Below are 11,441 nucleotides of genomic sequence, written 5' to 3'. Positions count from 1 at the left end.
GACCGCTGCCGTGGTAGAATTCTGGCCATCACAGAGGACAGTCATCACAGGATACAAGAGCATACGGACACTTACCACTAGATTCTTCAATAGCTTCTATCCACAAGCAATGCGATTGGAGAACACATTTAGCCACGCCCCTCGGACCACACCTACACTATCTACCTCATTATGATTTCTTATTTATTGCAAATCTCCAGTCATTGTTTACACGTCTGCATTATTTACATTCAAACTGTTTACTTGTACACTGTCTACTGTTTGTTTGTATATTGTCTTGATGCACTGTCTCCACTTTGTGTTTTAACAATCGAGAGACTTTCTGTAAGTAAGAATTCCATTGTACCAGTACATGTACTGGTTACATATGGCAATAAAGTTCAAGTTCAGTTGAAGGAAATTGAACAATGGAGGCAGACTGACAACGTTGACCCTGCAGATTTCTTCTGAACTGAGAGAGTGTAAACTGAATGGAAATGCATGTAAAACTGGGAAGAGGAGACAATTCTTCACCCAATGGGTAGGAGTATGGGACAAGCTACCAAATCATGTTGTTGAAATTAATATCCTTCTTTTTTTAAGATCCTCCCATCAATCAACTGCTAACTACCAAACAGGCTGAATGGGCCTTCGGGCTCTTCTCGTTAGGGCATGATATAAGAAAGGTTACCAACATTTTAGACTATTTGGTACATTATCTTTAATACTTTCTTGGGGAATGTTAGAAACTCCACTATAGTGTTTAATGCCACACAACTGAAAGGCTGTTTATTATTTTAATTTAACCAGTCTGTACAAAAACAAAATTCCTTTTTCATAAAAATAGAATAACTAGCTAAATTGACAAAATACTGCGACCGTTACAAAATTATTCATCTTCCTCATCTTCATCACTTATGACATATTTCTTGGCCTTCTTTGTGGACATTTCTTCATCATCATCAGCTTTCCTCTTCCCAGAACTCTCTCCCTCCTGTAAAAGACAAATGCCGATTGCAAATTCAAAATGTTTCTACCAGACACGTATGGAGAATTAAAAAGATTAAAATAATTATGTACGTCACAGCCTGATGTAGTACATAGCTTGGGTTTGAGTTTATATTAATCTAACCATAACCTAAGTAACAGCACCAACTGCTGTGCAAGAACAGTAATGCATCAGAGAGTATAACCCAAACAACTAGCATATTGGAAGGATGAAACGTTAAAGCTAAGTTTGAAAAAAATGGTTCTAAATGTATATTACAAAATTGTGCTTTGTGTCTTTATGAGATCATAAATAATTAATTTTAACAGCACAAAAATCAGCTTTTGATAATGTCACTCTGTGTTTAACTATTTCTGATTGTTTAACCGATTTTGAAGCAATCAATATTTTATTTTGAGGCATTAAGAGAGATTTAAAATAAACAATGGAGGGACATACGTCATCGCTGTCCAGTTTCTTGGCCTTCATCAGTCTCTGGGCTTTGTCATCGTCCGAGCCCTCATCGCTGTCTGAAGAATAAATTCTAGCCCGCTCCTCTGTATGAAGAAATACTGTTAAAGCACCGACATGACATTCCCATTATGGCAAAGTTTAAATTCTGAACACTGGTCAGCATGCTATGGGACTTTGACTGACTTAGAGATGTTCCAGTTCTGCTTGTTATACTGTACAAGAAAACAACCTCAAAACCCCTGTGCCCTAATTTCATTCTTTTCAGGTAGCAAAACCCTCCAAAAACACAGGTGATTTCCTTCTTATTCAAGCAATTCACACTTGGGAGATGGAGTTCATGAGCTTCACCTCTGATTCCGCCGCCTCCCTTGTACTTGCTCTTGATGGCCGCCAGGCTGATGGACTCCTCCCCCTCCTCTTCCTCCTCGTAGCGATCAGGCTCCAGGTAGTTGGCGCTCAGGCCGCGCTGGTGCTGCTTCTCCCTCATCCTGCGCTGCTGAGACTCCCTGCGAATCGACGCACGCAGCCTTTCCTCCTCTTTCTGAAAGGCGGAGGCAGGGATTGGGAGTTAGCTGGGACAAGGCTGGAGCTCATGCCCGGGTGGCAGCAACCCTGCACTCTGTACCACACAACTCTGCCACTATGGAAGAGAACAGGCCAGCACATCCGCGAGTCCAACTTCTCGAGTCAAACCTCAGCAGTACTGCTCACAATGGAGCTCATCCTCATTATAAACAATTAACATGGGGGAAAGAAAAAGTAATAAGTCCATCAAAATAATACTGGCACCACAACGTGATGGATGACATTTCCAGTCATAGTGCATTGATTCTTTCTCTACAATACACAACTGGGGGAAGCTGCACCTTTAAAGCACCTTCATTAAATGTAGCTCAAAATACCTCCCTCACAAAAAAATGAGCAAAAAATGAAATATTAGAGCAAACAGGGTAAACATTTGGCTGGCTTTGAGCTCTAAAGTCATTTCAGTAGATACTGACCTGTGTAATTTAAAAATCACAGAACGTCAGCTTTAAGAATGAAAGGACAAGGACTGTCAATTTAAAAATATATATATATTGGAACTCCTGCTTCCATTTTAGTCATTTACCATGCAAAAGTACAAAGAACAACTACCAAACAGGCTGAATGGGCCTGAGCAAATAGCTCTGAGCTAAACATGTCTGGTATGAACAGGGAAGATTCTGAATGTTTTCTTTAAGCATTTTAGCAAATCAAGAAAAAGGTGTAGAACTTTCAATAAAAAAGAGCAATGGAGTGACTGCATTTTTCACAGTTTTTAATGCATCTTGTTCATGTTTATGTTTGGACTTGTGTCTTTCACAGACATTATATTAGTCATTAATTTCTTAACGAAGCATAAGTTACCTGTCAGATAACCATCTACTATTTATAAATGAGGCTACTGGTTGCCTCATTACCTTGATCATTTCATTGCGCTGAGACTCTGGGTCCCGGCCAGCCATTGGCAGAATCCGAATCTTCTGAGTCTTTGAACACCTGTCTGCTAGAGACAGAGTCATCTTCCTGTGAGTGGCACTGTCTGTGGAGTGGGGTCTGTAAAAAACAAATCATCATGAATAAGACAGGCTCAGGCTCACAGCACAAAAGCTGACATTTTAAATTTCAAGGGAGTACAAAATGAGAAGGTTCTAAACCCAATAAACTTGTACAAACGTGTGCACAAGCAAACGTCTTATAATTGTGTTTAACCCTGGTCAATTTTAATTTCTATTTTCAAATCTGATTGTTTCCAAACACGTGATTAAAACCATCTTTTCACAACATGTGCTGACATATCCTCACTGTTCTCAGTACTTGAAACTTTTCCAGAAGAGTTGTAAGCTGAATGAGTCTAAAGTGTCAAACAAAAGCACTGCTGTTATGTCTTTGTGAACGTAATGCTCTTGTATGCAAGACTCTCTACTGAGTTTTTCCAAGTGTTTTTCGTCTAAACAGAACAGATTTATGGTAGAATTTGAGCTTAAGAGAGAGAACAATAACCACACTCAGCCTTCAGCAGCTGTATGAAAGACCATATATACGAGGGAGGGACATTAAAAAGCACAGTGCAATGCAGAATGTTTTCTAATCTGTAAAGGTCCAGATAAGGCATTGATGGGGCTACATTACATTAGTAGCCCTACCTTTCTGTCAGAAAACCAGGGCTCAAAGTCACATGCCTCCACTATTTTTTATAACTTTGAAAACAGTATATTAGTAATATAGAACAGTATATTAAAGATATATTCTATATGTTTTGTATTATAAATAGAATATAATAGAGAATATACATTAAAATTTGAGTCTCAGCAGGAAAGAACCACAACTGTCAAGTAAGACAAGGGAACATCAACAGAACGGCCCCTCAGGCTTTGAAAAGAGTTAATTTACTGTGTCTCATTCAGGAAGGTACTGTGCAGAGAGAAGAGTACTCTGGCACCTGAATGTGAGCTTGGTCTTGAACACAGCCTGTCCCTGAAGCCCAGTTCCCTGTCGGATGAAGAGATGGTTGTGATCTCCTTGAAGAGGAGCCTTGTAGACATCAAACACTTCATTCCCCAAGTGCAAGGACATGCTGGGAAGAGAAAGGAATACCATCAGCGTTCTTCCAGAAGGATTTTAACACCTTTTATAACATGGTGCAATGCTTCAGAATATCACTTCTTTATCTTACATTGGAACATAGCATGATCACTGTGCAGTATAAATGTAAAACAGCACTTCCTATGGAGTAGCTTAGAACGGAAAGCAATTCTTAAAAATGACAAATTAGTTTCTATCAATACTTCTGAAAAGTATGATTGCATCATGAAAGCTGTTACAATGATGCAAGCAAGGGCCAATTTCACAATAACAAAGACATTTAAAACTGCACAATCATTATCATCATTACCACTTAAATTCCCTGAAGTTTTAAGGCTTAGACTTTCTTACAATAAGTACTCTATAAAAGCCATGAAATGTCTGTACTTGCCGGAACAAAACACAATAAGAGTAAAATTATTCTACCATTGTTACAATCTTTTAAAAAGACATGAAATGATATTTTACACAATTTTAAGATGGTTACTAGAACTGAAATTACTTGTCAAAAAAACGTTTTTTTTCCCCCCTCGCTGAGACAATGATGTTATGGAAAGAATTAAAAACATTAAAACCAACGTCAGCTGGCAGCTGAAACTGAAAAAAACAGCACAGGAGGTTTGTTTACTGTGAACAAAAGTTAAAGAAAAGCCGCCTCCTCACCTGCCATCAGACCACTTCACAATGCGTGCGTTACTTTCCCGGGTCTCGTTGCCCTCCTCGTCTCTCCGGGTCCTCCACCGAATAGTGTTTTCAACCTTGAAGATGAAGCAGCAGGCAGTCCTTAATGTATTTTATTGTAATGCCGTGTTAAGCATAGCATTTGCAAGTGCTCACGCACCAAGTGCCTCATCAAAGTGCTGTAACCCCATCAGGCTGCCTCTAGAGGCCGCAAGGGAGACAGACATTTGCTTGGAAAGTGAGATTCTCAGCTGGGTTTGAATAGCACACAAGGTTCGAAGAGCATACAAAAGCTTGAGTGAGGTCATTTTAGGGGCTCAAGCTTACAAGATTATTATTTTTGAGAAATTCTAGAGTTTTTGTATTTTGATTGAAGCTAAGAAGCCTCCCACATATTGATGTATTGACCACATATTGACCATTTTGTCATTGTGAATTTGCCACGTCAGGCTACCATGCAATACACAGCCACCTTGAAAACCTACAACCGTTTTACAATTGCTTAAAAAAATAATAATGTATTTTAGATATTCCTACCTTTAGTTTTAGCCTGGTTCTGCCTTCTTCATCTAACATCTCTTCATCTTCAAACTCATCCTCATAATACTGAGAGTCAAAGGGTCTGTCAAGAATGAGAAATTATAACGTGGACTTAGAGGGAAATTTTCAGACTGTTCTTAATTGGATTCAATTAAATAAGCATGAAGAGTCTCAAGCATCTGTACTCAAATTTGTTCTGCAACAATTTCATCTCTGTGCTGTATATTAAAGAAAACTATTCACCTGGGCTCTACACTCAGGAAGTTGGGCAGCTTTACAAAGTACAAGTCACTTCCCAAATCTGTGTTGACTTTGGGAATCTCTACTTCTATCCTTGTCTCTGGCACTTGTTCTTCCTCCTGCTGCTCATTGTCCATTCCATCGTCATTGTCCTGCCGTACAAAAAGCTGTGAGACTCACGGAAGCACTGCATCGGACACATAATGGCTAAGCAAAGAAAAATCCTTTCATTGTTAAGGGATAATTTCCACATTTAGAAATGCTAAAACAAAATATCTTAAAGGAAAATAAAAGTGCTCCAGCAGGAAACAGAATGATTCAGTAATATTACCAAAGTTGAATCTCTAGAGAGGCCGGCTCTAATGACATTTTCACAGTATATTTGTAATGAGTATTTTGTTAGGGTAAGAATTTAGACTCAGCATCTATCTTTTTTGGATTGGAGAGACATTGGACTTGATTTACCATGGGCTGTCCAGGAGTAGGAGGCTTCTCTGCGTCACTGTCTGAGGAGATGTCATCTGCTTCCCCAAAGAGGTCACTGGCTGCAGGCTTACTACCTGGGTAAGAAAAACATGACATGGACATGTCTTAATCCAGATGAGACAAACAAGGGCTTTTACTCAAAGAGAGACACTTAAGTCATCAACAATAATTAAGCCTAAAAGTTCTAAATTAAAACTACAAGGACAATTCAAGGATGTGGATTCCTCTGTAATATAATTCTGCCCTTAACCAGCCCGCATTATTAACTCTTGACTTAAATGAAGAAGCAGGAAACTAAACTTACCACACTGATTTGACTGGTTTAAAAATGTTCTCTGTATAGTGGTCTCAGCCTGTCCAGCTTTTCCCTAGCTATAAATCAATCATAGCCATCCCTAGCTTCAGGGCCATACAGCGCTACTCTGCTGAAATCTGCGACAGCAAAAGACCAGGGACAATTCAGTTCTCTCCAGGCTTCAGGGAGCTGGTGCCACCTTCTGTAACTTCTGCTAACTTGTGCCACCTTCTGCTGATTCATGCACTTCACACTCAGTAAGCAGGGCAACTTCATACCTTTTTCTTCTCCAGCGTCACTGTCCGAGTCTGAATCTGAAGCGGCTGCCCTTTTGTGTTTTTGTCTCACAAAATCGTCTTCGCTGTCGCTGCCTTTTGCAGATTCTGTAAAATGAAAGGAAAATCCCACCATCAGATCACATCAGATTTTACAACCCAGAACGGTAAAACTCGGGTCACAAAGAATGCTTTTGCAAACACCACCACGTCACCCGCAAAGTGCACTGGCAAGATAGTTACTGAATTTCTCCATTCACCTCCTACCTGATTTATGCTCCCGTTCTTCAGCTTCCTCGTCGGAGTGCCCATGCTCCTCATCCGTATGCCGGGGCTTTTCCTCGTCGTCTGACTGGTCGCTCTTGGCCTGTGCGTCCCACTTCTCGTCCTCTGAATGCGCCTCTTTCCCCGATCCCTCCCCCTCAGAATGTGGGGTCACCGGTCCAGACCGGGGGGTCCCCGGGTCCGATCGAGGGCTCCCACCGTCGTCCGAGCGAGGGGAGCCAGCTTCCGAGTGGGCGCTGCCTGCGTCCGAGCGGATGCTGCCTGCCTCCGAGTGCGGGCTGGGGGCCTCGGAATGGGGGCTCCCGCCCTCAGACCGATGGCTGCCAGCTTCCGACTGAGGGCTGCCTACATCCGACCTATGCCCGCCTTCGTCTTCCTCCTCCTCTTCCTCCTGGTGCCCGTCGGAGCCGCTGGGCTGCTCGGCGTCCGAGTGCTCGTTGTCCTCCTGCTCCGAATGCACGCTGCCCTCGGACTGGTTGTCCGACCTCTCGGAGCGGTTGTCGCTGCCGCTGTGCTGGCTGCCGTGCTCCTCCTCGCTGTCGTCTCCAAACAGCTCCTTGTTGCTAGGGTTGCCCGCCTCGCGCCCGTCGTCCTCGTCGTCCTCGTCGTCGCGGTCCTCCGGCTCGCTCTCACTGCCTGAACCATTGCTTACCGATCTGGGTCGTTCCTGTTCCGAATCTGAGCCCGACCCCGAGCCGGATCCGGAATCTAGGGTCAAAAGAGGACAAGCAATGACGGGAGAATTCTACAAAACATGCGTTATCGTCTCACTGATTCGTTTTAAAGCAACAACTAATAATTAAAAAATTACTCACTAACAGATGAACCTGTAATTATTTCTAAAATTCCGCATTTCAGCAATTCATCGTTGTTTTAATGTCTGGCTGTCAGGCTCTTACTATATCCCTACTATATCTACTCCAAATCTTGAAACTTAGTTCTTTTTTGCCTAATGTCAGGCATACTGTCCGATGTATTCCTTGCACAATTCTTTGCACAATCCTGTAAAGTAAATTGCACTATGCACATTGCACTTTATGTACCCCGTATCCTGTCAGAAATGTCTGTCAACACTGTCTATAGCATTGTCTTATCAGTGTCTTGTCTGTATTCGCAACGGAGACCTGGAGAACGATATATTGCTCCTCTGTATACTTGTATATGGATGGAATAACAAATAAACTTGAACTTACATACAGACGTACATCACCAAGCACTTCAATTTTAAGAGCACTACAGAAGATTGTGAATGCAAAAATTATACATAGGTTAAGTAACCTATACATAGGTTAAGTGTGGAAGGATAAAAGTAACAACCACACATACTTTGAATCCTGTTTTATAATTTACAGAACAATAAAAGTGTAGTTTTTAAAAAAAAATACTTAAATGCATCAAGTAAAAGTTTTCTGTAATGTGTAACTGTGGCTATCAACTGCCTCCACAAAATGCCTGGGTGGGGCTTTAAAGTCAATCCTAAAACAGAGAGCATACAGCGCAAAAAACTAACTTTAACCACTTTTTCATAACTGCTGTGCTCATAGTAATTCTAGACTGAGAGGGAAAAATCTCGGGCAATGCACAATGCTTCAGCTGTGGATATACAGTAAGCTTTTGTATCCTCCACAGCCCACACACTGACACAGCCCCCAGTCTACCCTTCTCCGCAGAGATGATGAACTGGTGCTCAGGGTGTCTCCTGATTAGAGAAAGGCAACACATCTTCCCCATGGGAGAAGACAGGGCTAGTCCAGAAATCACAGCTCCCTGTGAATGCAGGGCTTACGTTTCCTTTATTACAACAACAAAGTGAATCTAATTTTTTATTCATCTGTGCCATAAGACTAGTCTTTGTCCATTTATTTTGAGAGATATGAATTCCTTGTGGGAAAGGATTATTCAGTACCTACCCTCCTGCCAGTGCTTGTAGATGACTGAATTCTCAATGAAGTGAACCATGCAGAGTGAGGTACATTACATATCAATCAAACCACATGGAAATGCCAAAATATCATGAACTTGTGTTATCACTCTGATACTACTGTCTAATGTTCCTGCTGTTGCACTCGTTCCTCATTGGGGAGGCAAGCATGCAACCCTGCGGTGCACACATGATCTAACCATACACAAATATTTAGCAAATACACGTTAAAACATGGTTTCACAACAATAATCATTGTATTACAATGGTGATTGCGTCACACAAATTGTATCAAATTAATTTAAACATGGCTCTATCCCAAAAATATTCAGATATAGTGTACCCAAATAAATCGCTACTCCCCACAATGCTTCTCCAACTTTACCAAGCACTGAGAGGGTACTAACTTGCTGCAAGTACCTGGGAAACTCAAGTCTTCTGCCGGTGTATCACATTGCACAAACCTCACTATGCTGAAACATAGCACTGTCCTAACATAAGATAAGATCACTTTATTAGCCATAGACAATTTCTTGCACTAGGAATTTGTCTTTTTCACATACCCCAGCTTTCTCTTCATGAAACACACAGGCACACAGACAGGGAGAGAGAAGCTTGGGATCAGAGCACAGGGTCAGCCATTTATACGGCACCCCTGGGCAGTTGGGGTGAAGGGCCCTGCTCAGTGGCCCAACGGAGTAGGATTCCTCTGCCGGCCACGGGATTTGAACCGGCAACCTTCAAGCCACAGGCACAGATCCTTAGCCACAGTTCCACTGCTCCGCCATAGCCTCAACATATCCTCCTTCAAAGGGATACCCGGGAACAGCACTGGCTACAGTGAAATTGCTAATGGAACCTCCAGTAGAAATGAGAAACTGGTTTCTAATGGTATGAATTGTTCTTAAAAGTACTCGTCAATTATACTGGTCATATCGCGTTTCCCAGAATAATGTAAACAGTCTCTTTCAGTTATGCTGCAATAAACTTGGATCAACTGGGTTTTTAAAAGTTCTGAACTGGGGGATACCGGCCAGCACGAGAAACCAGTTGAACCTTTTTAATTATGAACTTTCACAAGGCACTGACGGATGGTTGACACTCAAACAGTAAATGTAAAGAAACTGCCATGTTGCATTCGTCCACTCTCCACAAAATAGACAAACAAATGACGTCACTAATCTCCTAAAAATAAATCGTTAATATCTTGAAATGCAAGAATGCCACAACCTTTATTTCAAAGTGTTTATGTTGTTTTGTATGTATTCATACTGCACCCTGTAGTTCGGTCCTGGAAAAAAGAGGCCTTCCTGAACAATTTAACAGGCTTGTTATCCAAAACCGATGTTTTGTTTTTGTAATACTTATAAGCCTTTCTCCCAAAATTGTGGTCGAACAAAGGACATGATAAAAATTCAGTGAGTCCTTAACTTGCTGAAAATACACGTTCGTTACTAAGTGCCCGATGTATCGCACGATTATTACTGTGCAGAAACTAATGATCAATAATCCAAACTACTACAGACCTCAGCCCCACCATAACTACAGATACTGGGATCGCGTAATACAGTCATACCTCAGTCAGGAACCGGCTTCGCTTTGGCCAGTGTCTCTCGAATCACATGCATTCAAACACTATAATCACCAACGCTTTATAATCATAACTAGAAAATGATCAGTGATGAAGATAACCATTACCTCTCTGTTCATTGTCGCTATCGCCATCACTACCAAACAAGTCGTCCATGTCCGCCATTTTTAGGAAGGGTGACGCAGCCGTGGCTTATGCGATATAACCACATTATTCTCCATGTGGCTTCCTGGCTTCGGTAACTCCCGGAAGACTTCGTGTATATCCGACGCAAGCAGACGAGCTGAGCAGCTCTGGCCTCTAGTCGCTACTACGTCATCGGTTTGTACATTCAGTTCTTGGAAACATGCGAGTTTTAATTCATTTAGAAATTTGACTAGTTCCGTGTGAATGGAGATGGTTTTTGACAGCTACAGGGTGCTATTATTTTCATTTACGTCTCACTACTTCGTTAAACGGATCACCTGTTCACAAAACGTGAATATTCAAATTGTTTAGAAATGTTAAAGAGATAAATAATAACTAGCACCTTTATCTGGTGCCACTTCAAATCTATAAATTGTAAAAAATAAACATGATGCGAATTTGATTATATATATCACGAAGAAGTTCAGAGCTCGAAATAAATTTTCGTGAGACGGACGCTAAAAACATAATTCTCCCGAATAACAACTCGCTGCGAGAAATAATATAACATTATCATTTGTAAAAGTGTTTTTTTTTCTTCCCATTTATATTGCACTTTCATCCTGAAAGACCCCAGAGCGGTTCACATATAGGATGGGACGGACCCACTTGTCTTACCACTCTGTGCAGTGCGCACCAGGCCTGTCATTGTCTGTCGGCAATACACTGCACAACCGACCTCACCAACTAATTTGAGGGGAACGTCATGTTGTACAAGCCCACAATTAAATTCAGCCAGGATATCTGGGTCTACACCCAACATTCTGGTCAAGTTTTGGTACATTCTGGTACTGGTCAAGCAGTGAGGACCTCAGCCTGCATGGCCCCTCCAAGGCCACGTGGCTTTCTCTGGGTACTCTAGCTTTCCACAAATACGCTGTCGAGGGCATGGG

General features: G+C 41.7%; 1 protein-coding gene across 1 annotated transcript; it reads right to left on the bottom strand.

The window, feature by feature from the left end:
• Positions 1–675: 675 nt before the first annotated feature.
• leo1 (LEO1 homolog, Paf1/RNA polymerase II complex component) lies at positions 676–10,540 on the bottom strand. The gene is made up of 12 exons (XM_088921430.1): positions 10,470–10,540; positions 6,833–7,558; positions 6,569–6,673; positions 5,975–6,069; positions 5,513–5,661; positions 5,267–5,351; positions 4,712–4,806; positions 3,906–4,040; positions 2,884–3,019; positions 1,790–1,982; positions 1,427–1,524; positions 676–973 (listed from the first exon to the last, which is right to left on the bottom strand). The coding sequence occupies exons 1-12, from the start codon at positions 10,525–10,527 to the stop codon at positions 869–871; spliced, it is 1,980 nt and encodes a 659-aa protein (XP_088777556.1). The 5' UTR covers positions 10,528–10,540; the 3' UTR covers positions 676–868.
• Between the last annotated feature and the right edge of the window lie 901 nt (positions 10,541–11,441).

This window comes from Atractosteus spatula, chromosome 7 (assembly GCF_055471065.1).
Source record: "Atractosteus spatula isolate fAtrSpa1 chromosome 7, fAtrSpa1.hap1, whole genome shotgun sequence".
Lineage (NCBI taxonomy): Eukaryota > Metazoa > Chordata > Actinopteri > Semionotiformes > Lepisosteidae > Atractosteus > Atractosteus spatula.
Note: the sequence above shows the minus strand (reverse complement) of the source record. Positions and strands in the feature narration are given on the sequence as shown.